This window comes from Prionailurus viverrinus, chromosome E2, assembly GCF_022837055.1.
Source record: "Prionailurus viverrinus isolate Anna chromosome E2, UM_Priviv_1.0, whole genome shotgun sequence".
Classification (NCBI taxonomy): domain Eukaryota; kingdom Metazoa; phylum Chordata; class Mammalia; order Carnivora; family Felidae; genus Prionailurus; species Prionailurus viverrinus.
In genome coordinates, this window is record NC_062575.1 from 10403075 (window position 1) to 10428801 (window position 25727).

Below are 25727 nucleotides of genomic sequence, written 5' to 3' on the forward strand. Positions count from 1 at the left end.
CACCGGACACCTAAATATATCAAAACACGATTAGAAAAAAGAATGTCCTAAAAATCTAAACCTACATACATACTTCATAGTCTTTATCATCTATATGCTTCTCCAAAAAAGTGCATCATGGCATAGAAAAGATGCTGTTTTTCAGTTACTGGGGGCCCAGAACATGGAAAGTTCATTCTACTATGGCTCCCGGGAGACCAGGTGTACGTGTCGGAGGCCAGACTCTCTTCATCTGGACACCCTTCCCACTTTGCCATTTGCCTTCTCCTTGGGCCTCTAGGGACAGAGACAGAGGTCCACCCAACTTCGTCCAGCAGACTCCGGTCTACAGACTCTTTTAGTTCTGTTATCTTTATATGCAACACAAACAATGACACTTCAGAAAATAATCCTCTCCAGAGGTAATATAAACAATAACAACAACCATCATAGCAGGAATACTACATACCTACTATCTAGGCACATTATTTAACCGTGCTTTCCAATCTTGCAGCTATGTAAATCTAAATCAATCAAGGTAAAATCCAATGAAAAATTTAGCCTCTCGGTTGTATTTAGCCACTTTTCAAGGGCTCCAGAGCCACATATGGCAGGTGGCTACCACAGTGCACAGTCAGATGAAAGTCACCATAGAAATTCCATATCCAATGTTATAAATGTCATACCCATTAGGGTCAATCCCCACAACAACCCGTATTGCCATTTTAAGTGTGAGGAATCAGGCTCGGAGTGGTTGGGTATCTGACCCACGGTTTAGTGGGAATGGCTGCTGGAGAAGAAGGCAGACTATTCAGAGGCCACATGATCATTTTCCCAGGATAATGAATTCACCTTGTGATACTCTCAGAAGCCAAAACGTGTTTGGACCTTTCTGAGGATTAGAGGTTAAGTCGGTTAACTGGAATAGTATTTGCATGCACTAATTTCAAGCGTTTTTAAAGGCCCGTGGTTTAGAAAAAAAACACCATACCAAATATACTGTGTAAAATGCGCATTGCTCATTTAAAAGACTTCCTGTTAAAACGTTTTCATGGAAGAAGTTTCTAGATACGGAGGTTATATGACCATCGAAAATGTAAAAACTTCCTATTTACCTTTGTGAACGCTTCCGAATCTAACCACAGAAGTGTGATTCATCCAAAAGGACTCACCTTTGGGGAAGTAAAGAATAAAAGGCACTTGGGACCGACAAAAAGTTTTCCAGGTGAGGTTCACATCCATTAAAAGAAGAATTTAGAACATCAAATATAGATTCCCAACTGAAACAAAGGAATCACTTCGGCTGATAATTCAACAGTCACCAACCCATGTTTTTCACCTACTGACACAAAACACGGTTTTCAAGTACTATGCCTTCTGAATAACAGCAATTAAAAAAAAAAAAAAAAACAGCATCAAAAGAAAGCAAAGCATCTCCACCAAGACTTCAAGCCATCCTTAACGCAATACTGGAAAAACCACGTTTTCTATCCAGCCCTCCAAGACGCCTTTAGAGAAACAGCTATAATCTAAGTCAACCGAAATGTGTTCGAGAGCCCTGACTGATGGCTTTAACGGGCCCGAGGACGTGGCTGTCAAGACCAGACTCGGCACTACCGGAGGAGAGAAGCTGAAGAACACGCGTGTGTCCATTAAAAGCGCACTGAAGGTGTCTGTGGCGGCGACAGAAGCCATTCACTTACCATGGACTTGGTGAAAGGCCTGGCCAACGTAAACAGCAGCGTGTACACCCACCAGTTACGATGAATGGACGAATACAACATGTTTCCAGGGTGCACGGCGTTCGACGTCACCCCACGCGGGGACAGGCGGCGGTGGAGCTCGTTGGAGAAGAGAATGTTGCACAGCTTAGACCGGTTGTAAGCCAGCATGGCCCAGTAGTCATTTTTAGATGGAGAAAGGCGGCTGAAGTCCAGTTTGCCCGAGGAATCGTTAATATCTGTGAATCTAAACGACACAAAACAAAAAAAGATAGGAAGCATGACATGAAGCAGCCAATCTCTGACTCCTGATAACAATAGCGTTTTATTTTTATTAGAAGTCTGAGGACACCACCACAGAGGCAACTGAAAACCCAACTGGGCAAATGTAGAAACAAAGTCTCCCTTAGAAATGGACAATAGCGACTGGACACGATACAACAACAGCATCCAAAGACAGACTACATAAGGGCCCAAACTCAGAAATGGGGCAATCTTAACACACTCAACTCCCCCTGCTTCCAACGTGTATTTTTCAAAACCTTCAACAGGAAGTTCAAGGATAATTAAATTAAATGGAAAAGCATCTTAAATAAAGGGCTACAGCTTTTGGAAGCAGAAAGATATCACATTCCTAACCTTTGACGGGGCTTTCCTGGGTTATTTTAGCCAACGCTTGAGTCCTGTATATTTTCATTTGATCCTCCAAGTAAATATAGATGAGTCTTGCTGCCCCCAAGACTCTTTTCCAGATTAAAAATTAATGATTATAAAGGGGTTATAACCTTGGTGAGGTGCCATCAATAGCCTTATACGTTTAAAAGATAAATGTAAACAAAGCCAGAATGAGTTCTGGCAGACTCTACTGTTTTTAAGTATACCCATGGCATAGAAATACACAAATCAAAGTAAGTAGTTGATGTTTTATAATTGGGTCTGACGGAGTCATTAAACACCAGCTGTTTGTTTCTTTTCTTTTCTCTCTCTTTCTTTCTTTCTTTCTTTCTTTCTTTCTTTCTTTCTTTCTTTCTTTCTTTTGAGTAACAGCAAAGTAGTGACTGCCCTAAAAGAAAAAAAGGATCATAACAAAAGGAATTTTCTGGAGGTTGATCTCATCCTTGTTAAAGACTCCTCATAGTTTCCTTCATTAAATGAACTCTGAGCATTTGCACCAAGTAATAAGGAAATATAAGGAGAGTACTCTGGGTGCTGGCTATAGAAACAAAAGCAAAAGGTAAAATGAAAATCATGGAATAATCTGGTTGTTCCTGGATATGAGCAGTTCAGGGTGAGCTACAAGGAAGGTAAAAGCAACCCAGGGACAGGCGAAATTCATATTTTCATGGAAATGAAATAGCCCTTCTCCAGGACTCAGTCAGTGGCATCCAATTTCGAGTGTTAAATGACATCGCCGCTCTAAAGTCATCAACAAGGCTGATGGCCAGAAATGTTATCACGGATGCCACAACAAGACCTTGAAACTAATCGTTGGCTGCCTGTTTCCAAGTCCCCAAACCACAGGAAGTGCCCAGACTTGCGAGCTTAATCATCAAAAGCACTGGAACTTAGCGGGAAATTTGAAAATTTATGGGGGCCTTTTTCTGATTGTTATAATGACTGCCGGCAGGGGCCGGGCATGGTAGACGTCCTGCAATGCAGACGGAGTCTTGCTCCATGAAGATCGTCCCACTGGACATTCATGCAGATGAAAAGCCCGTGTATAATTATCTGAGCCTACAGCCTGGCTGTGTTTTTCATATATGCACAGTTTTGACATCCACTGCGTTTCCAAGACAGTAGTCCTACAGCCACGTATATGAAGAATGAATGCACTTTCAGATTTCATGGGTTTTGGGGAGAGGTGATGCTTGATTCCATGCCAGGAGTATTTCAGTCTGCAGTGCCACACCTGTTAATGGTCCGCATTTGTGAGTATCCCAATGGAGGTGACCGACGCACGGACACGCACATCTGATTACTTATCCTCCTTGGAGTCCTTCTCAAGTTAAGAAACATGCTATTTTGTTTCACATTTACTTTTTTCTTTCCATTACAGTTAAGCTAGCATATTGAATTAAAATGCATTTATGCAGGGAAGTTCTATTATTTCTGAACTTTAATCCAACGTAGTAATAAGGTATTACAGAAAAAGACTGCTGACAGCTCAGTGATCCAATGTATGGGCCATGTCTTAGAGATTCTACCTACTCTGTGCAGAAATAGTATCAAGGATCCAGACCACATCTACATGGTATGGGACGAAAATACCATCCTTCTCTTACTCTCCACTCTTTTTCCATCACCTTTGCAGGAAACCAGTCTTGGCATCTGTGTTTAGCCTAACCCAGCATGAGTGCCATTTCTTCCAGGAGGCTCTACCTAACTAGCTCTTTCACTGCTTGTTGTCACAATGATTTCTTGGGTGGCAATGGGGGACAGATTGAAAGAAGCCATGCAAAGCAGATTGAAACACTTGTTTCCACGGAAATGAGGTGCCCACTCGCCAGGACCCAGGCGGTGATATTCCCAGTATTCAATGGCCCCACGCACCTCCCTGCCAACATCAGTAACAAAGCAAGTCAGGCCATCTTTGCATTTTATCTGTATGCTGGGTACTGTGTGCTGTGTCCCGTGTGCCTCTGTCCTTACCATGCCAGAGTGCAGGCCATTTGCTCACCTGGCTCCCCCAGTGAACTGTGAATTCTTGGAAGGCAGACAGCGTATTTACGCCTACTGCAGTGCCCAACACATAGCAGGGACTAAATACAGGATTAGAGAATTAAAGTTCAATCCTGGGTTCAGAATTCCAAACTAAGTGCCAAGCTTCCTTTGAGCCTTGCTCCAAAGGTAAAATTTAGCATTACCTTTGGGTTCTCTATATTCCTCATCAATATTTGCATGTGGCACTTCTACAGTTTAGAATGAATTCCCTGCTTTGGTTTTTAAGGACAACACGGAGTCTTTCATGTGGGGAGCACTAGGTCAGTTAAACTCCTAAGAGGTGGGAAAGGCATTCATTCCTAGTCCTTAATCTAAAAACAAGGCAAAAAAAAAAAACAACCCACAAACAAACAAAAACGAACAAACAAACACACCAAAAAAACCCACCATGATGGGAAATTAGGTGGAACCAAGTTGAAGGAGCTTCTCGGGTTGGAGAAGCACAGCTAGGAAACAGGAGGCCCACCCTTTGCAAGCAGCCCCCATCCATGAGCAGATCCCCGATTTCCTGCCCTGCTGATCCCCTGGGCAGCAAACCCATTTTTCAGGTCTGATTAGCTTGTATTGACAGTCCTCTGGAAAGCAGGAAGGGGGGAAAGCCTTGGGACCCCTCTGAGCCAGGGCGGGCTTCCTGAAAAATGACTGTGTTCACCTCTCCGCTCAAGAGGCAGTAAAACAACCCTTCAAATGCTGCCGACTCTATTTTCAACTTGAAGAATTGACAAAGCCACACAATAATGTCTTAATAGAATTATCCCCCTTCCAATACAGCAAAATGTGACCATTTTGCTCTCTGGACATCAACATTTGTTGTTTGAGGGGACCCCTGTCTTGTATTTCTATATATACTGCTCCCTTATTTTTTTTTAATGGAGGATTTTTACATTACCAAAAATAATTAGGCTGGATTCTATGTAGACAAAAGCTAGTATGTTCAAAGAATAGGACAGAATTTGCCTCCGAAGCTGTGTACGTGTGTGTGTGTGTGTGTGTGTGTGTGTGAGTGCGCACGCAGCAACTTGGCCCTCAACGCAGCTGCAGCCATTCACAGTTGTTCAGCCAGCCCTCCGCTCTTTTCATTCCATTTTAATTGTTATCTGAAAATTTTTCACAGCAAGGAAGTCGAGTTCTCCTTTTCATATGATGTATTTTAGGTATGCAGAAACTGCATTCACTCGCTCAGACTCCAGATAAGTAACTAAAATACAGTGAAGACACGGGGAGGCTAATAAATATTTTGCCTGGGGGCAGTCTGGTATAATATTTTCTGCAAACATAGGACTTTATTTTTCCCCTAACAGGGGGTCTTGACTCCAACGAAGAGATTCCGCCAAGGTTTATGGAGGTAATTAGATATCAACACTTCCATTTTACAACATGGTTTAAGGCTCTGGTCCTTGAGCAGTGAGTGAGTGCTTTCCCAGGACTATGCACCCAGTATTCACACCACCTCTAGGGCACCACAGGAGGCCATGCAAGTGTAATAAACAAACCAGCTGGGGGGAATTAGCATTTTGTAAAACACACACACACACACACACACACACACACACACACGCGCGCGCGCGCGCACGCGCGCAAAACACACAAAACACACAAAAATACCCCTTAACATGTGCGAAGAATGACCAGAAAGCAGAAAACTAGGGCCAATCACCAGACAGGACAGGGCCTGATAACACATTTCAGGAAGTCCTCGTCTCTAAACTAAACTGGGTCTAATTCAGGAGACCAAGGCCCTTCCTTCCAATTCCTCTGTTACATGAAATTAAGATTCAGATCTCCAAGGTAGGCTCGAATTACGCTGAAGTCAAGGAGAGAACAAAGGCAGCACATGAAATACCATTTGAGATACAGATTTACAAAGCGAAGCAAGAAGCTACAATTCAACATAATCTCCCATTAAATACCAGCTCATTTAAACATATCCCGTGGTGCCCTCCACATCTGGCAAATGATTGGGACTGGCAGATTTATTTCCAGAGCTCGCGCTCCCGCGCCGGCCCCCACTCCTGAGCAGGGCCACTCCACTTTTTTTTTTTTTTTTCCATGAACCTGGTGTGATTTGCAAAGATAAGGATGTCCAGATTTTGTTACCACCTAATTACTAGATGTTTCGTGTCTTTTAACACGGGGGAGGATTATTACGGGCATTTTCCTTTCATTTCAGCCCTCATAAATGTAAAATGGTAAAAGTAAATCTATCTGCAGTATGTCACTTCTACTATAAGCCCCTGTGTTTGGGAGTGATAAAGGGTTCAGGCTAACCCTTGGCTGGTCTCTCTCTTCCCAGGGGTTACATTTTATGGAAGCGTGATTAAAAAAATAAGCTTCATTCTGGGTCACTAAAACATTTCAGGACTTAAGACGGAGAAGAAGGGGGAAAAAATAGGCCCCTGCACACTATTTTTTTTTTTTTCCAGCTTCTTTGCTAAGAGTGAATGCTTCTGACCACACCAGGAAAATCTCCCCCACCCCACACATTAAATCTAGCCTCGCCCGGCGAGTCCTTTGTCTTCTTCGATCACCTCTCTTTAGACAAATAGTTGTTCATCCAACTCTAGAAACAAATACGCTGAAAATAGGATGAAATTTTCAAACGCCTTTTTAGTCAATTGGATATTCTCCTGATGGTAACGGAAGAGAAGTGCCATCTGATGTTTTAATTGAAATTTTAACCAAAAGAGGCATGGCCAGATTTCTAATATGTTCTAACTACAGTACTTCCCTTCCTAAAATTCCACAGCTAATGTCTGCATTGAATTCCCTAATTTCTCATTATAAAACAATTGGATTTCATCTCGTGGTCTTTAATTGCATTGTTTCTCCTGCTGGAATAACTGCACATTCTTCCTGGTGAGGTGTTGAAGTTGTTGAATGACAAATCAATAAAGGTCAGGCATTCAGATTTAATCAATGATTATCCCATCTCGAAGCAAAATCAATGAGGGGCTTGAAGTAGAGTTGTGAAAACCATCTACATTGCTGGCGACAAAACCCCCATGTCACCCCCCTCCACAATCTCCAAAACAGCAAGACCTCAAAAAATTAAGGAAGCCAGGTTGAATACACCCGAGTGGCGTTACTGAAAATTACTTTCAGGAAGGGAGCCTTGGGGGGACACTGGCTGGCACAAGGAAGGGGCCATGGGAACAAAACAGCAGATTCAGGGGCACCTGGGCAGCTCAGTCAGTTGAGCATCGGACTTTGGCTCAGGTCACCATCTCTCGGTTCCTGAGTTCGAGCCCCGTGTCGGGCTTGCTGCTGTCAGTGAGGAGCCTGCTTCAGGTCCTCTGTACCCCTCTCTCTATGCTCCTCCCCCGCTGTTGTGCTCTCTCTCATTCATAATCAAACAAACAAACAAACAAACCTTTAAAAAAAAAACCCAAACATATCAGATTCTAACCCACCTATGGGATTCTGAGGAGACCACAACTACTCGGGCAGGAGCTGAGCGGCACAAGACATCTTGAAGGAGTTGGACAAGGTAGAAGTGTCCCAGGTGATTCACCTGGAAGGTGGTCTCCAGGCCGTCTTTGGTGAGGCTCCAGGGGAGAGCAAAAGCCCCCGCATTGCACACAAGCACATGAAGGGATCTGCAAAATAAAATATCACCGTTATGCGGACATAAACACTCTAAAACCAAGGATATCCCATGTGCTGACGGGAACAACCAATCTTTCACTGTCTTCAAGATCCAGCAGCTGGAAAAGGGATCTCCTGCAATGTCCCATCCTAAGCCACTCTGCAGGGGAAGGGCTTGGACTGGGAGTGGGCTGCGGGGACCCAGGGGGCTTCCTGGGATGTAGGACTTTCAGAGCTGAAACCGGGACCATACTGGGCAAACTGATCACCCAGGATGGATCTCAGAGTCTAAAATCTAATTTTATCTGTGCATCTTAGTTTAACCACTTCTTCGCTTCTTCACCTGTAACATCAAAACAGCCCTTAAGTAGATGTAAGAAATTAAAGAGAAAATCTGCTATATAAACAACAACACAGGAACCAGCATTTAATAGGTTCTAAGTAAGCACAGCAAGGGGGAAGTACTCTGTGAAAAACAGGCACACAGGGGTTCCTGGGTGGCTCAATCATATAAGCATCTGACTTTGGCTCGGGTCATGATCTCACGGTTCAGTTCCTGAGTTCAAGCCCCACATTACAGAGCCTGTTTAGGATCCTCTGTCTTCCTCTCTCTCTGACCCTCTCCCATTCATATTCTCTTTCTCTCTCTGTCTCTCTCTCTCTGTCTCTGTCTGTCTCTCTCTGTCAAAAATAAGCAGAAAAAAAAAAGAGAGAGAGGCATACAATGTTTGAATATATTCCTTTCAGAGGTCAAATTACATCTAGACAATAGAAATGAGTGAGCCGTGGGGATGGGTAAGTGGAGATCTATTATACTATTTTCTCCCATTGTGTTTATATTTAATTTGTTTCATAATAAAATTAAAAAAAAATAAAAGTAAGCCTTTCATCATATGAATCAAAATCCCAAATCCTCACAGAGAAGTGGTGCTGGTGGGAAATCATCCTAATATATTAATAAAAATTGTTAAAATGTCATTTATTCAAGGCTACCCACAGCGTCTACAATTACAATATGAAAGCAAAATACAGAAATAAATGACATATAAAACTGGGAAATCATGTAATGAATTTGCATGGGATGCATATGATAGAATACTACACAGCCATTAAAATGATAGATCCTTCAACCCTGTAAAATATGCATGCTACAAAACAAAAGATGTAATATTGTATGATCACACAAACACACACACAAAATATTTATGAAGCACAGCCAAAAGTGTGAATAGTAGTTATCTCTAGGGGTGGGTGGAACCCAAAATGTCTTAAATTATCTTCTTTCTGAGTTTTAAGTTTGATGAAATATGAGCTACATATATTTTTCTTTCGCCTCTTGTGCTTGAGGGGTCATATCTAGGAAAGCATTCCCTAATCCAACGTCACAAAGATACAGTTCTATCTTCATTCCTAAGAGTTCTAGCTTTGGCTCCTACATTTAGATCTATGATCCACTGGAAGCTTAACATGGATATACAGTGAAGGCAAGCAATAACTTCATTCTCTGGCAAGTGGGCGTTCCAAGTGTAGCTTCGTATGTTAAAAAGACTACTCTTGCCTGCATTGAATCATCTCAGCACCCTTGAGGAAAATCAATTGACCACCTGTAAGAGTTTATTATGAGACTCTCTGTTATATTCTTTTATGATGTTACTACTACAGTCTTTATTACTAATGCTTTGTAGTAACAACAACATACATATATACGTAACATTTTATATATGTTATAAACATTTTACATATATGTAGTTATATATATTTATATATATAAATATAGTTATTGTTGAGAGAGAAGGATAGTGCACCATTGAGCACCAGCTATGGAATCATGGGGGGACAGGGAGGGAGAACGAGAATATTAAGCAAGTTCCTCAGTCTGCCCAGAGCCAGAGCCACCTCAGGTCTTGATCTCAAGACCCTGAAGCCTAGACCTGAGCCAAAATCAAGAGTCAGATGCTTAACCAACTGAGCCACCCAGGTGCCCCTATGGAGTAAATTTTGAAAACTGGGAAATGAGGATCCTTCAACTTTGTTATTTTTCAAGCTTGGGTTGGCTAGTCTGGGGCCTTTGCATGCACATAAAAAGTTTAGAATCAGCTTTCAATTTCTGGCGAAATAGCCAACTGCAATTTTAGTAATGTTTACGTTAAAATTACAGATCAATTTTGAGAATACTGTCCTCTTTACAATATTGAACGTCTTGATCTATGAACATGTGATGTCTTTATATGCATTTAGGTCTTTAATTTCCTTCTACAATACTTTATAGCTCTCAAAATAGAAATTTATCACATCTTTTGTTAAATGTATTCATAAGTATTTTATTCTTTCTAATGATATGGCAATTTGCATTGATTTCTTAATTTAATTTGGAAATTGTTAGTTACTAGTATATACAAATACAATTGATTTTTTCATATTGATTTTTTATCTTCTAATCTTGCGGAAATTATCAATTAGTTTTGTGAGTTCTTTTTAAATTATCTATTAGTTTTAATACTTTAATGTGGGTTTCTTAGTATTTTCTACACCTAAGGTCATTTCACCCACAAATAAAGATAGTTTTACTCTTTCCTTTCCAATCAGAATGTCTCCCCCTACCCCAATTACTTTGGCTGGAATTTCCAGCACAAAATGGAATGTAACTGGTAAAATTTGATATCCGTGTTTTCTTTTCTGATCTTAAAGGTAAAGTATTCTTGGGAATGCAAGCTGGTACAGCCACTCTGGAAAACAGTATGGAGGTTCTTCAAAAAACTAAAAATAGAACTACGCTACGACCCAGCAATTGCACTGTTAGACATTTACCCATGGGATACAGGTGAGCTGTTTCCAAGGGATACATGCACCCTATGTTTATAGCAGTACTATCAACAATAGCCAAAGTATGGAAAGAGCCCAAATGTCCACCGATGGGTGAATGGATAAAGAAAATGTGGTATATATATACAATGGAGTATTACTCGGCAATCAAAAACAATGAAATCTTGCTGTTTGCAACTACGTGAATGGAACTGCAGGGTATTAATGCTGAGTGAAATTAGTCAATCAGAGAAAGACAAAAATCACAGGACTTCACTCATATGAGGACTTTAAGAGACAAAACAGATGAACATAAGGGAAAGGAAACAAAAATAGTATAAAAATAGGGAGGGGGACAAAACAGAAGAGACTCATAAATATGGAGAAGAAACTGAGGGTTACTGGAGGGATTGTGGGAGCAGGGATGGGCTAAATGGTTAAGGGACACTAAGGAATCTACTCCTGAAATCATTGCTGCACTATATGCTAACTAACTTGGATGTAAATTTTAAAAAATAAAAAATAAAATTAAAAAAAATAAAAAAATAAAAATAAAAAAAAATTTTTAAATAAAAAATAAAATTTAAAAAAGGTCAATGTAAAGATTCTGAATTTCACTAGAGATTTTAATTTTGAAAAATAATAAAAAGAACTGTCTGGAATTGGAAAAAATGCAATATCTGAGATTAATATATTAATATATGTGTTTAAATATATTGGACACAGAACACTAAATAATTAAAATTAAACACAGACTTATAGAAAATACAAAAATGAAACATAGATACATGGAGAGAGAGAGAAAGAGACAGAGAAATAACAATGCAATAAAAAGAAAATCATAGACCAGAGCTTAAGAAGCATGTGGTAGATGTTTGTAGAAGAAAAGAGAAAATATCAATCCACAGATGCAATGAACACAGCAAAGCACAAACAGGATAAATACAAAGGCAACATCTTTTAAGCACATTACAGAATAAACGGCGAAAATCAAAAACAAGGGGCAAGAAATTGAAAAGGCCCTCCCTAGAGAAAACAAGACGCATTCGTTTCAATAAAGCAAAGAATAAGATTCGCAGATGACATTTCAATGGAAATGAGGAAAGACAAAAATAAATGTAATGATATTTTTAAATTGCTCAAAGACTGTAACTACCAACCTAGAATTGTATACCTACAGAATGTTCCCACCAAAAAGTAAGGATAAATAAAGACATTTTCAGATAAACCAATAAGAAGACGATTTGCTGCCAACACTTCTGAGTAAAACATAGAAACTAATTTCAAATAGTAATGGGTATGCAGAAGGTAATAAAGAACAATACAAACATTAAATTGATGTACACATGTAACTTGTCTGTACAACACAATTGTAATGTCTTTTAAAAATTAAACAATGCAACACTAAACCATCCTACACACCTAGAAAACTGACTGGAGGATTAACACAACAATCTGCACAACCTGAACCACAGAATTCAGCAGGTTCCCGGCACGGAGAACTGAACTTGGGGAGCTAGAAGCCACAAAAGGTAAGGAACCGTTTTTGCGGGCAGAGAGAGGATGGAGACTTGTGGGGGGAGAATACGGGAAAAGCACCCCACCCCAAAAGCAGCCGGAGAGAAAGTGGCAAATTGGAAACAGCCCCAGGGACTAAACTAAAAAGGGAGAAAGGAGAAAGGAGAGGGTTTAAATTCCATTAAGACTGTAAACAAGGGGAGCGCAAAGGCTGTAACTCCGCAGCTCGATAGCTGGCGGTGCTCTGGTGGGAAGGGCAAATCCCCAGGAACAGAGTGGGGTCCAGGAGGTTCTCGGGCCACACAGGGAAAAGCAGTTCCACTGCTGGAAGGACATCCGTTAGAGACTGCTGAAGCCACCTGGTCCCAGCAGACCCCGGAAGGCGGCCACATTCACTGGTGCTGAGGCAAGATTGTTAAGAGTGAAGCCTGGTGCCAGATGTGTGTTATGATTTTCCATAATCCCTGAGACGCTGCTGCTACACTGTCTCGCGAACTTTTTCTGGGGCGGGCTGGCACCTGGCCACGGTCTCGGGGCACCAGCAACAACAGGGTCCAGCAGGCATTCCTGGGTGCAGCCGATATTCGGCAAATGCTCATTTGGCCATTGCTCGGTGAGACCCTCCCGCAGAGGGGCGAAAGGGGCCAAAGCCGCAGTCCTTCGGAAGTAAGGGACTGGGGAAAACAGCCACATCTGAGACAAAACGTGGGAGAGAGGTACTGCCTGGGGCCTGGTCGCGAAGAGTGAAGAAGCAGGGAGTGGACGAGGGCTGAAGACAGAGGACAGGGGCATGATTGCTTATCCGGGAAAACAGACTGGGTAGCTGGGTGGCGCCATTTACACCTCTCCTGCCCATGCACACTAATAAGCACTGCAACAATCCACCCCAGTAGGCTAGCAGCACCCTCTAGTGGAGAGCAGAGCTGTTACACTGAGCCCCGTCCAACTGGGCCAACTCAGCTCCTCAAGAACACAAGTCTCACCGCTGGCTTAATTTATGGACTATACAGAACTACAGAGAATGACTTCTAGGGGAAAACAAACCAATTTGAGTCCTACTTCAATCTGTTAGCAGGTTCATCTATTCAATTTTCTTTATTTTTTGTTTTTTCTTTTTCTCTTTCACAAGTCTTTTCTTTTACTTGAATGCAGAAAGAGAAAAATTCATTTTTATTTTCCACTTTTATTAAAAATATCTTTAATTTTTATTACTGTATTTTTACTTTTGTGTAAATTTTTTCAAATTCTACTTTACTCCCATCATTTTATTTTAGTCTACTTCAGTGTATTCACCTTTTCAAATTTTCAAACAGTTTCCATTTTTTCTTTTTTTCATTTTTTTCTTTTGTTTGTTTTCTTTTTCTTAAAAGCAGCAAGAAAAAAACTTCATTTTTACTTTCAATTTCTATTAAAAATATTCTTATTTAATTTTCGTTACTATGTGTTTTCCTTTTATGTAATTTTTTTCAAATTCTATTTTATTTCCATCATTTCATTTGAGTCTACTACAGTGTATTGACTTTTTCAAATTTTCAAATATCTTTTTTCTTTTATCTTTTTTCTCTTTTTTGTTTCTTTTCTTTTTTCTTAAATACAGAAAAAGAAAAAATTCATATTTATTTTTAATTTTGATTAAAAACATTTTTAATTTTTGTCCTACTATATTCTTTACTTTTGTGTATATTTCTTCAAATTCTATTTTACCCCCATCATCTCATTTTAGTCTACTTCAGTGTATTCATTTTTTCAAATTCTCAGTTTCCTTTTTTTTTCCTCCCACCCTTTTTTTTTCTCTAATCTGTCAAACGACTTTCAACACCCAGACCAAAACACACCTAGTATGTAGCTTCATCTATTTGATTTTTGGTGTGTGTGTGTGTGTGTGTGTGTGTGTGTGTGTGTGTGTGTGTGTGTGTAATTTTTGATTTTAATACTTTTTTAATTTTAATATTTTACTTGCATTTTTCTACCTCATTAATAACTTTTCTCCTTTCAAAATGACAAAACGAAGGAATTTATCCCAAAAGAAAGAGCACAAAGAAACGATAGACAGGGATTTAACCAACACAGATACAAGCAAGATGTCTGAACCAGAATTTAGAATCACGATAATAAGAATACTAGCTGGAGTCGAAAATATATTAGCATCCCTTTCTGCAGAGATAAAAGAAATAAAAAATACCCAGAATGAAATTACAAATGCCATAACTGAGCTGCAATCATGGATGGATGCAAGACGGAAGAGGCAGAACAGAGAATCGGTGATATAGAGGACAAACTTATAGAGAATAAAAAAGCAGGAAAAAAGAGGGAGATTAAGGCAAAAGAGAATGATTTAAGAAATAGAGAAATCAGTGACTCATTAAAAAGGAACAACATGAGAATCATACGGGTCCCAGAAGAGGAAGAGAGAGAAATAGGGGTAGAAGGGTTATGTGAGCAAATCATAGCGGAAAACTTTCCTAACCTGGGGAAAGACACAGACATCAAAATCCAGAAAGCACAGAGGACTCCCATTAGATTCAACAAAAACCGACCATCAACAAGGCATATCATAGTCAAATTCACAAAATACTCAGGCAAGGAGAGAATCATGAAAGCAGCAAGGGAAAAAAGTCCCTAACATACAAGGGAAGACAGATCAGGTTTGCAGCAGACCTATCCACAGAAACTTGGCAGGCCAGAAAGGAGTGGCTGGATATATTCAGTGTGCTGAATCAGAAAAATATGCAGCTAAGAATTCTTTATCCAGCAAGGCTGTCATTCAAAATAGGAGAGATAAAAAGCTTCCTAGACAAAGAAAAATTAAAGAAGTTTGTGACCACTAAACCAGCCCTGCAAGAAATTTTAAGGGGGACTTTCTGAGGGGAGAAAAGATGAAGATAAATATATATATAAATAAATAAATACCAAAAGCAACAACAGATTAGAAAGGACCAGAGAACATCACCAGAAAGTCCAATTCTACAAGCATCATAATGGCAATAAATTCAGATCTTTCAGTACTCACTCTAAACATCAATGGACTCAATGCTCCAATCAAAAGATACAGGGTAACAGAATGGATAAGAAAACAAGATCCATCTATATGCTGTTTACAAGAGACCCACTTTAGACCAAAAGACACCTTCATATTGAAAATAAGGGGATGGAGAACCATCTATCATGTTAATGGTCAACAAAAGAAAGCCGGAATAGCCATACTTATATCAGACAATCTAGACTTTAAAATAAAGACTGTATCAAGAGATGCAGAAGGGCATTGTATCATAATCAATGGGTCTATCCACCAAGAAGACCTAACAATTGCAAACATTTATGCACCAAATTTGATGGCACCCAAATGTATGAATCAATTAATCACAAACATCAAGAAACTCATCAACAGTAATACCATAATAGTAGGAGACTTCAACACCCCACTCACAGCAATGGACAGATCATCTAATCAAAAAATTAACAAGGAAACAATAGCTTTGAATGACACACTGGACCAGATGGACTTAACAGATATATTCAGAACATTTCACCATAAAGCAGCAGAATACACATTCTTCTCCAGTGCACATGGAACGTTCTCCAGAATAGACCGTATACTGAGACACAAATCAGCCCTATGTAAGTACAAAAAGATCAAGATCATACCTTGCATATTTTCAGACCACAATACTATGAAACTGGAAATGAACCACAAGTAAAAAAATTTGGAAAAGTAATAAATACTTGGAGACTGAAGAACATCCTACTATAGAATGAATGGGCTAACCAAGCAGTTAAAGAGGAAATTAAAAAGTATATGGAAGTCAATGAAAATGATAACACCACAACCCAAAACCTCTGGGACACAGCAAAGGCAGTCATTAGAGGAAAGTATACAGCAATCCAGGCCTTCCTAAAGAAAGAAGAAGGATCTCAGATACACAACCTAACCTTACGCCTTAAGGAGCTGGAAAAAGAAGAGCAAATAAAACCCAAAACCAGCAGAAGATAGGAAACAATAAAGACTAAAGCAGAAATTAATGCTATCAAACAACAACAACAACAACAACAACAACAAAACAACAACAACAAAACAAACAGTAGAACAGATCAATGAAACCAGAAGCTGGTTCTTTGAAAAAATTAACAAAATTGATAAACCGCTAGACAGTTTGATCAAGAAGAAAAAGGAAAGGACCCAAATAAATAAAATCAAGAATGAAAGAGGAGAGATCACAACCAACACAACAGAAATAAAAACAATAATAAGAGAATATTATGAGCAATTATATGCCAATAAAATGAGTAACCTGGAAGAAACCGACAAATTCCTAGAAATATATACACTACCAAACTGGAACAGGAAGAAATAGAAAATATGAACAGACCCATAACCAGTCAGGAAATCGAATTAGTAATAAAAAATCTGCCAAAAAACAAGAGTCCAGGGCCAGATGGCTTTCCAAGGGAATTCTACCAAACATTTAAGGAAGAGTTCACACCTATTCTCTTGAAACTGTTCCAAAAAATAGAAATGGAAGGAAAACTTCCAAACTCTTTCTACGAAGCCAGCATTAGCTTGATTCCAAAACCAGACAGAGACCCCACTAAAAAGGAGAACTAGAGACCAATTTCCCTGATGAACATGGATGCAAAAATCCTCAACAAGATATTAGCCAACTGGATCCAACAATATGTTGAAAAAATTATTCACCACAAGCAGGTGGGATTTATGCCTGGGATGCAGGGCTGGTTCAATATCCGCAAAACAATTACCGTGATTCATCACATCAAGAAAAGAAAGGACAAGAACCATATGATCCTCTCAATAGATGCAGAGAAAGCATTTGACAAAATACAGCATCCTTTCTTGATAAAAACCCTCAAAAAGTAGGGATACAAAGAGCATACCTTGAGATCATAAAAGCCATACATGAAACACCCAACGCTAATATCCTCCTCAATGGAGAAAACCTGAGAGATTTCCCCTAAGGTCAGGAACAAGACAGGGATGTCCACTCTCGCCACTGTTACTCAACATAGTATTGGAAGTCTTAGCCTCTACAATCAGACAACACAAAGAAATAAAAGGCATCCAAATCGGCCAACAGAAGATCAAACATTCACTCTTCTCAGATGACATGATACTCTACATGGAAAACCCAAAAGATTCCCCCAAAAACTTCTAGAATTGATTCATGAATTCAGCAAAGTTGCAGCATATAAAATCAATGCACACAAATTGGTTGCATTCCTATACACCAACAATGAAGCAACAGAAAGAGAAAACAAGGAATCGATACCATTTACAGTTGCACGAAAAAACCATAAAATACCTAGGAATAAATGTAACCAAAGAGGTGAAAAATCTATACATTGAAAACTATAGAAAGCTTATGGAAAAAATTGAAGAAGACACACAAAAAAAAAAAAAATGGAAAAAGATTCCATGCTCCTGGATAGGAAGAACAAATATTGTTAAAATGTCAATACTACCCTAAGCAATCTAAATACTCAATGCAATCCCTATCAAAGTAACACGAGCATTCTTTACAGAACTAGAACAAATAATCCTAAAACTTGCATGGAACCAGAAAAGACCCCAAATAGCCAAAGTGATCTTGAAAAAGAAAACCAAAGCAGGAAGCATCACAATCCCAGACTTGAGCCTCTACTACAAAGCAGTAATTATCAAGACAAAATGGTACTGGCACAAGAAGAGACACTCAGATCAATGGAACACAATAGAGAACCCAGAAAGGGACCAACGAACACATGGCCAACTAATCTTTAACAAAGTAGGAAAGAATATCCGATGGAATAAAGACAGTCTCTTCAGCAAGTGGTGCTGGCAAAACTGGACAGCGACATGCAGAAGAATGAACCTGGACCACTTTCTTACATCACACACAAAGATAAACTCAAAATGGATGAAAGACCTCAATGTAAGACAGGAAGCCATCAAAATCCTTGAGGAGAAAGCAGCCAAAAAACCTCTTTGATCTTGCCCGCAGCAACTTCTTACTCAAGACGTCTCTGGAGGCAAGGGAAACGAAAGCAAAAATGAACTATTGGGACCTCATCAAAATAAAAAGATTCTGCACAGTGAAGGAAACAATCAGCAAAACTAAAAGGCAACCAACAGAATGGGAGGAGATATTTGCAAATGACGTATCAGATAAAGGGTTAGTATCCAAAATCTACAACTTATCAAACTCAACACCCAAAACAAATAATCCAGTGAAGAAATGGGCAAAAGACATGAATAGACACTTCTCCAAGGAAGACATCCAGATGGCCAACCGACACATGACAAAATGCTCAATGTCACTCACTCATCATCAGGGAAATACAAATCAAAACCACAATGAGATACCACCTTACACCTGTCAGAATGGCTAACATTTACAACTCAGGCAACAAAAGATGTTGGCAAGGATGGGGAGAAAGAGGATCCCTTTTGCATTGTTGGTGGCAATGCAAGCTGGTGCAGCCACTCTAGAAAACAGGATGGAGGTTCCTCAAAAAACTAAAAAATAGAACTACCCTACGACCCAGCAATTGCATTACTAGGCATTTATCCACGGGATACAGGTGTGCTGTTTCGAAGGGACACATGCACCCCCATGTTTATAGCAGTACTATCAACAATAGCCAAAGTATGGAAAGAGCCCAAATGTCCATCAATGGATGAATGGATAAAGAAAATGTGGTGTATATATATCCAATGGAGTATTACTCAGCAATCAAAAACAATGAAATCTTGCCATTTACAACTATGTGGATGGAACTGGAGGGTATTATGCTAAGTGAAATTAGTCAGAGAAAGACAAAAATCGTATGACTTCACTCATATGAGGACTTTGAGAGACAAAACAGATGAACATAAGGGAAGGGAAACAAAAATATTATAAAAACAAGAGGGGGACAAAACAGAAGAGACTCATAAATATGGAGAACAGGGGCGCCTGGGTGGCGCAGTCGGTTAAGCGTCCGACTTCAGCCAGGTCACGATCTCACGGTCCGTGAGTTCGAGCCCCGCGTCAGGCTCTGGGCTGATGGCTCAGAGCCTGGAGCCTGTTTCCGATTCTGTGTCTCCTTCTCTCTCTGCCCCTCCCCTGTTCATGCTCTGTCTCTCTCTGTCCCAAAAATAAATAAACGTTGAAAAAAAAAATTTTTTTTTAAAAATAAATATGGAGAACAAACTGAGGGTTCCTGGAGGGGTGGTGGGAGGGGAATGTGCTAAATGGATAAGGGACACTAAGGAATCTACTCCTGAAATCACTGTTGCATTATATGCTAATTTGGATGTAAATTTAAAAAAAATTAAAAATTAAAAAATAAAAGAAAATTAAACGATGCAAATAAAATTTAAATGGATGATAAAAAAAAAGATAAAGTATCCAATCTTATAGCATTAAGTAGAAGGTTAGGTGTGGATATTTTTTGTAGATGCCTGTATCAGGTTGAGGTAATGCCCTTGTAATCCAAGTCTGTTGAGTGTTTTGGTCCAGAAACGGTGTTAGAATTTTCCAAATGCTCCTTTTGTGTCTATTGGCCTATCTTTTATTTCACTGATATGATGTACTACACTGACTTTCAGATGTTAAACAAACCTAGAACTCCTTGGATAAATCACACCTCACCATGGTATATAATCCGTCTTCTATATTGCTGCATTTGGTTTGTTAATATTTTGTTGAATATTTTTACAACCATATTCCTACGTGATTACTGGTCTATAATCTTCTTGTGATACCTTTATCTGGTTTTCAAATCAGAGTAATAATGGCCTTATACAGTGAGTTGAGAAGTTTTTCTTCTTATCCTATTTTTTGGAAGAGTTTGCAAAGAATTGATATTAGTTCATTACTTATTCATAATATTAATGATATTGTTAATGATGTCAATGGTAATAATTTCATTAAGAATTGATAATAAATGCTTGGAAGAAAGAATGAATTTATCACTAAAGAAAAAAACAATTAACTCACTGTTTCTTAAAAGGTATTTACACACCGGTGCCCAGATAACTCAGCCAGTTGAGCATTCAGCTCTTGGTTTCAGATCAGGTCATGATCTCATGGTTCAGTTCATGAGTTTGAGCCCCACACTGGGCTCCACACTGGCAATGCAGAGCCTGCTTGGGATTCTCTCTCTGTCCCTCTCTCCCTGCCCCTTCCCCACTCACATGCACAAACACTCTCTCTCTCTCTCTCTCTCTCAAAATAAATAAACCTTAAAAACAAAGTATTTATGTAAATCTCACTGCCACTAGGCAATCTAAGTCTGGTTGAGAAACTGTCATATACGTTCTGTTGCCTGATATATTTCCAACCCACATCACCTACCTAAGACCTAAAAGTGGTGATGTGGCTGGGGTCAGCTGTATTGGGGTGGGATCACATGTTTTCCACATATGGAACCCACCACAGTTATCAATGTACAACTCCCCCAACAGTCCCATTAGTCTCTTAAGAGGTGGACAAAAAATGCTTTGAGGCATCTGGTCTACCTACAACATTCATCAGAGCCTATTTCAAATCAAAACAGAATCTACTCATTTGTAACCAGAAGAACCCATATGTTGTAATAAGGCAAGACTGTAGGAAAAAACTTCATGAGAGAGAAAAGGGAAAATGGGCCAAGTGAACATATGACTTATATGTGAATGCCTTTCCATTTTCATCTCAAATATTTGGTTCACTTTTTCAGAGTTGCTGATACTTTATTTTTCTTTTTTCTTTTTGAGTACTGAGTGTGGGTTGAGCACTTACTGATAGTTTGTGCACATAAGAACTTTAGATGACAGGAATTATTATCACTGATAGTAATTAAAATGATTGTCGTCATTTCACAAACAGGAAAACAGGGATTAGAAACAACTATCCTACGGTCAAAATAAGAGTCAGAAACAGCTAAAACAATAAAGAAACAAATATATGAATAAGAACAAAACAAAACAAAATCAAAAGATCGCCTGACTTCAGAGCTAATGCACAATACCTTCTTTCTTAGATAAGCTTCCTTAAATGGACACAGAGAAATTCTAGCCCAGCCATGTTATTATACTTCCCTGACTTGTGGTCGGTTAATTAATTAACCTCTGTAAACCCGTTTCCTCTGCCTGCAAACTTAGAACAGCAGCATACCTTCCTCCCAAGGTTCTGATGAGCAAAATCCCAGTATCGTGTAAGGTACATGCCAGGTTAAACCATTATTACACCCCTTGCCTCTATACCCTTCCCTTCTATCCACCGGAGAAAATATAATTCTTCAAAGGTGATTTTTGCAGCATTTCCATGTCTTTAAGATAGGCCTGGCCATTCGGAATTTTGACACCATACCTCTTGATAACTACAAGGCCCCCTCTAGGTAACTTTACCCTCGCCTGCACATTTTCTCAAGGAAATGCAAAACACATCAAGAAACCTGCTACCAAAGACCTCCGCCTGGAGGCGTGAATACATGGAGGACATGGGAAATCCTCTCCTCTTTTACCAAATTTTAATGCTCTTCATTAATGTTAATTGCACAACACCAGAGGCGAAATATGTACCCTGTACCTAAAACTTGTCACCTCCATTAATTAAAAACCGGCTTATGGAATATGGAACTATAAAGCGCTAGACTTTTCTTAATTGTAAAGACACTTAATTGGCTTGTACAAAAGGAAAAGAATTTCTTTTGCCTCACTTTAATGAGGTTTTTATTATTCAAATGGCACATTTTGCTCAGTTTTGACTAAAAGCCATTGCAATTCAAAAGGCTCTGAGATGATGAATATTTACAGAATATCAAAAGGAAAGTTCAAACTATAAAGATAGAATGGAAACAAAAATAGGATCATTCCAATTCCAAAGCTGATGCTGTTAGTCAGCACTCTGGGACTGATTCTTTTTTCTTCTTTGGTGGATTCCGGTCTGTGAGGGGTGAGTGAGGACAGGAGAGGTCTTCAGGGTACTGAATGGAAGATTCCAATGAAAGGGGTGTGCTTCCTCTCTGTGGCTCTAATCTACCCACAGAGAAGAGCCCGTCCCTCTCTGTGGAGGGGACCCTGGCATTCTCTGTGCCTGCTGGGAATGCTGACAAAACAGCACTCCCATCCATTAGGACTAACGTCTTCATTTGGGCCAGAAAATGACTGTTCAATGGTAAGGAGAGTGGCATTCCAATTATTTATGGGTGGGTACGCTGTGTGTCATCAGTGGAAGCAACGACAGGCCAAGGTTTCTAGCCAGAGTAGCCTTAAGTGATACTTCATACTGGAAAGAGGGGGTCCCAGGGCAAAGGCTGTCACTAACTGGCTTTCAGATAGCTGATCTCTAAGTTTTCCTCTCATACCCCTCTTATTTTTTTTTTTTTCTAATTTTGGTATTACTGACCTATCACATTGGTTTCAGGTGTACAACCTTTCAAGCGTCCCATCCATTGAGTATACCCTCTGTTCCTGGCCTTTTCAATCATTCCGTCTCCACAGGCTCATTCTTGCTGCCTTTCAGGCTAATCAGACTTTTCTGACCATCAGTAAAGGGAAAATGGGGAAAAGAGGAAAGAAAGTGGAGAGAAGAAAAAGGAAGAAAGGAGGAAAGACAGGAGGGAGAAGGCTGGAATGAGGAAATTGTCTACTTGACACTGGGGCTCTTTCAAGTCGCTCTAGCTTCTCTCTCCCCATTTATGGGCTCTAGTTTTAAAATATTTATCTCCACTCATCATCTCTTTTCCTTGCCCCAAACCCACTTCTTATCACCAAACCGACTGAATGCTTTCCCATCACTGTCCAGAACCTCTCAAGGCTGCCTGAAGAGTAATGGCTTTCCAATCAAGAAACCCAACAACTTCCCCTCTGTTGAAATGGACCTCCTCCGGATCCCACCACTGCCCCATCTTCTGCCTCTTCCAGCCAGGGACTCCTAACGACGTGTCTATACAGATGAACTTCACACCCACAGCTCCAGCACCCATATTCCTCCTAGATTCCAGAATCCCATTCCTACCCACCCCAAATCTAAACTCTTCATCATCTCTCCTCAGTTCTTCCCCCCTTCCGACGTCCTTGTTTCTACAGTGGATCATACCCTCTAACTGGTCACCCAATGAGTAACACTTAGAAAACCCTTAGTCTCTAAGACTAGTCAACACCAACATCTCTAGACTCTTCAGACTATTAATATTTTGCCAATTCCCTACATTTCCAATGGAGGAAGCATCAAGATGTTCTGTCTAGATCTCAGTTATGGGTCCAGTGTATCCATTTTCCACTGCTGAGAGCAGGGACTTCTCTAGAGAATTGTCCTTGACCGATGGGCACCATCACATCTGTAAACTCACGTCTCAGACCCAGATGCTCTGCTAACAAAAGAAACTAATTCTAGTGTGAGTCCTTCTCCAGGAACCTGTGGGATCAGGCTGAACCTAGACTCCAGTTGAACATAATCTGTTTCCCTCCCTGCCTTCTTGTAAGAACACTCCCCCAATGAGTCATCTGAACAAACATGCCCAACCCAGGCTTGATTTCTAGGGAAGTCGAGCTAAGACGATCACTGTCTTCAGCTCTGGCCACTGTAATAGCCCATATTAGGTCTTCCCACCTCTACCTTCTCCCTTATTTGACCTATCGTGAATAGTGGGGTCAAGTTAAACACATTCACAGAGTCGAATAGAAAAATTGATGGAGACATTAAAAACTTTATAAAACTAGATTACAAATAACCAGTACAAGATTTAACATGCTAAAATCCTCTTGTAGGGGGGCCTGGGTGGCTCAGTCGGTTCAGCGGCCGACTTCGGCTCAGGTCATGATCTCACAGTTCGTGGGTTCGAGCCCCGCATCAGGGTGTGTGCTGACTGCTTGCTCAGAGCCTGGAGCCTGCTTCGGATTCTGTGTCTCCTTCTCTTTCTGCCCCTCCCCCGCTCATGTTTTGTCTCACTCTGTTTCTCAAAAATAAATAAATGTAAAAAAAATTTTTTTAATCCTCTCATAGCAATCATTAAAATATTTCCAACCAATTGAATCAGCAGATTTATAATATTATTTTACTGTTAATAATGTTATAAAAGCTGATAAGAATATATATTCCTGCACCTTGGATACGTGTTGTTTGAAGCCAATACATTTGTGGTAATTTATTATAAAAGCAACAGAAAACTAATAGAGTAAGGTGAAAAATGTTTGCTGTTTTAAGTCACTAAGTTTTGGGAGTAATTTAACAGCAACAGATAACCAATAGATGCGTCAAGCTATGTGAAAGAAACCAAACTCAAAAAGCTGCATACGGAATACTTGCATTTATATAACATTCTGGAAAAGGCAAAACTCCAGGGACAGAAAAAAAATCAATGGTTGCCAGGGGCTCGGGGTAGAGGTGGGAATTATTCCAAAGAGGCACAGGGGAAATTTGAGGGGAAAGGAAACTGCTCTCTGTCTTGACAGTGGTGACTCCATGACTGTGTGTTTGTCAGAACTCATGGAACCATATTATTAAAAGGGCAAATTTTACTGTATGTAAAATACAACTTACAAACATATATACAACTTAAAAATACATAGAAACTTAAAAACATATGTAAAATACAACTTAAAAAGATATATAGGACTTAAAAAAATTTTTTTAATGTTTATTTATTTTTGAGACAGAGACAGAGCATGAACAAAGGAGGGGCAGAGAGAGAGGGAGACATAGAATCTGAAACAGGCTCCAGGCTCTGAGCTGTCAGCACAGAGCCCGACGAGGGGCTTGAACTCATGGACCATGAGATCATGACCTGAGCCAAAGTCGGATGCCCAACCGACTGAGCCACCCAGGCACCCCTACAGAACTTTAAAAAACAGAGAAACAAAATAGGGCCCTGTGTGCTTCTAATGGCCCCAATCACACCCTGGGGATGAGCGACTTGTGTATTTGTGTGCTAACTGCACCTGGTGGGGGGCCACACCAATTGGGCCTCATTCATCTCCGAGTCTCTGGACCAACCTGAAGAGCACCTTGTACCTGACAGGTGATTAAAACAAAACTGTTAAATCTGACTGAGGTCAAGTAAAATACGTATGGACTATTTACGATGTGCTTTGCCCTGGGTTCCAGGAGACAAATGAGGAGAAAAAATGTTAAAATCTACTTGCAGAGAGAACAGGTCAATGTAACAGTGTAGAGAGTACAGAATACTTGGCCCATGTCTACAACACCCATGCTGAGGGTCCCATGTTCTTTCAAGAGCCAGCTAAAACCCCAAATCCCCCGTGGAACCTTCCTGAACTGCCCTACCCATAAGAATAGCTCCTCTACGTGGCCCCTAGTGGTGGGTCAGTAGAGCATCCAACTCTTGATTTTCGCTGAGGTCACAATCTCACAGTTCATGGGATAGAGCTCTGCATTGACAGCGTGAAGCGTGCTTAGTATTCTCTCTCTCTCTCTCTCTCTC

At 40.0% G+C, this 25727-nt stretch overlaps 1 protein-coding gene across 2 annotated transcripts in view; it reads right to left on the bottom strand.

The window, feature by feature from the left end:
• Window positions 1-25727, bottom strand: part of WWOX (WW domain containing oxidoreductase) — a 980664-nt gene that overhangs the window by 677718 nt on the left and 277219 nt on the right. The window contains exons 7-9 of one of the 2 annotated variants that reach the window (XM_047835364.1): window positions 7832-8017; window positions 1683-1947; window positions 1108-1151 (exon numbers count right to left, since the gene is read on the bottom strand). In XM_047835364.1, coding sequence (XP_047691320.1) covers window positions 1134-1151; window positions 1683-1947; window positions 7832-8017 — 469 coding nt within the window. In that variant the 3' untranslated portion in view covers window positions 1108-1133. Of the gene's footprint in view, window positions 1-1107; window positions 1152-1682; window positions 1948-7831; window positions 8018-25727 lie in introns of those variants that run through there. The other variant, XM_047835363.1, reaches the window with a different exon arrangement.